Below are 1609 nucleotides of genomic sequence, written 5' to 3' on the forward strand. Positions count from 1 at the left end.
AAAGAGACTTGGTCTCAGGTGGTACGACGGGGAGGGAAAAGGTCCGGGGCGCGGGGTGGGTCGGCGGCTGCGCCGGCACCCCCGTCCAAGGGACAGGGTGGCAGAGCTGCGGCCGCGGGTGGCAAGCAGAGTCTGCCCAAAGCCAAGTTGGCCAAACCCCCTCGATGCGCAGCCGTGACCTTGTCCGTCACCGACCCCAACACCAAGCTGGGGGAGGTGATGGCGCGCATCAGGGGACAAATAGATCCTCGGGCGTTCGGCATCGACGCCGTACGCCCGAGGCGTGCAGTCACCGGGGCTCTACTAATAGAAATCCCCGGCGAAGATAACGAGGCAAAGGCGGACAAGCTGGCTGCTGCCATGTCTCCCTTGGCCGAGGAAATGGGAGCCAAGGTCTCGAGGCCCACCAAAACTGTCGAGTTGCGGATCAGGGGCCTCGAGGACTCCATCTCCTCGGACGAAGTTAGGGAGGCGGTTGCCGCCGCCGGGTGTTGTCGGCCGACTGAGGTGAAAGTCGGCCGAGCTCGCGCTTCACCCGGCGGCCTGCAATCGGTCTGGGCGCAGTGCCCGTTGGCCGCGGCCCGCAAGGTCGTGGCCGGCGGCGCCCTCAAGGTGGGATGGGTGCGCGCACCCGTCGATGTGTTGGAGCGGCGGCCCCTACAGTGCCACCGGTGCCTCCGACGCGGTCACGTCATGGCAACGTGCACTTATACCGCGTCGGGGGAGGACCGCCGGGACCGCTGCTACAGGTGCGGGGGCCGGGGACACCGTGCGGCTGGGTGCGACCAGGCACCCAACTGCCCCTTGTGTGCCGACCTCGGCCGGCCCTCGGCGCATCGGCTGGGTGGAAAGGCGTGCGCCTCCATCCCTTCCTCGAAGGGGAGAAAAAAGGCGCGGAAAGCCCCGGTCGGGGGCGGGTCTCAACCCCTCACCCTAACGGAGAAGGTTCCCTCTGTCGCAACGCAGGCACAGCCTGCGCCGGCAGAGGAAGGAGGGGAGTCTCAACTCCCTCCCAGCTGTAGTGTCCCTGCGGAGGAGGCAATGGAGGTGGAGGTGCCACCTACGTCGTAGGCGCTCCATCTCTTCTCCTCCAGGGCAATCTCAACCACGCCCGCGGGGCCCAGGATCTCATGATCCAGAGCCTCGCGGAGCTGGGGGGGGTTATGGCGGTGGTGGCCGAGCCTTACTCCGTCCCTGACCACCCGTCGTGGTTTGGATCGGAGGACGGCTCGGCCGCAATTCACTTTCGGTACGGTAGCGATCCTGAGTCCTCTGTCTTCTCTCCACTGGAGAGAGGCAGGGGACTGGTGGTCGCGCAATGGGGGGAACTGGTGGTAGTGGGGGGTTACTTCTCGCCCAACAGGCCCTTCCAGGAATTTGAAAGGTACCTGGACGAGTTGGAGCGCGTCGCTCTACGGTACAGGACTCGTCCGGTACTGGTCCTGGGAGACTTCAACTCCAAGTCCGTGGCTTGTGGTTCTCCCAGGACCGATCAGAGAGGAAGGGCCCTAGAAGAGTGTATGGCGACCTGCGGGCTCGTCGTACTCAATCGGGGCTCGCAACACACGTGCGTCAGGCGCGCCGGCGGATCCGTGGTAGACGTCACATT

The 1609-nt window shown here is 65.5% G+C and overlaps 1 protein-coding gene across 1 annotated transcript in view; it reads left to right on the top strand.

Moving 5' to 3' along the window:
* LOC109863171 overlaps positions 1-1417 on the top strand; it is a gene marked incomplete at its 3' end in the record, with an annotated part of 2669 nt that extends 1252 nt beyond the window's left edge. Inside the window, exons 2-3 of the mRNA XM_020443374.1 lie at positions 5-612; positions 1095-1417. Of these exons, the coding sequence (XP_020298963.1) occupies positions 5-612; positions 1095-1417 (931 nt within the window). The remainder of the gene's footprint in view (positions 1-4; positions 613-1094) is intronic.
* Positions 1418-1609: the final 192 nt, after the last annotated feature.

Source organism: Pseudomyrmex gracilis, unplaced genomic scaffold, assembly GCF_002006095.1.
Source record: "Pseudomyrmex gracilis isolate BER0280 unplaced genomic scaffold, ASM200609v1 scaffold_3437, whole genome shotgun sequence".
NCBI lineage: Eukaryota > Metazoa > Arthropoda > Insecta > Hymenoptera > Formicidae > Pseudomyrmex > Pseudomyrmex gracilis.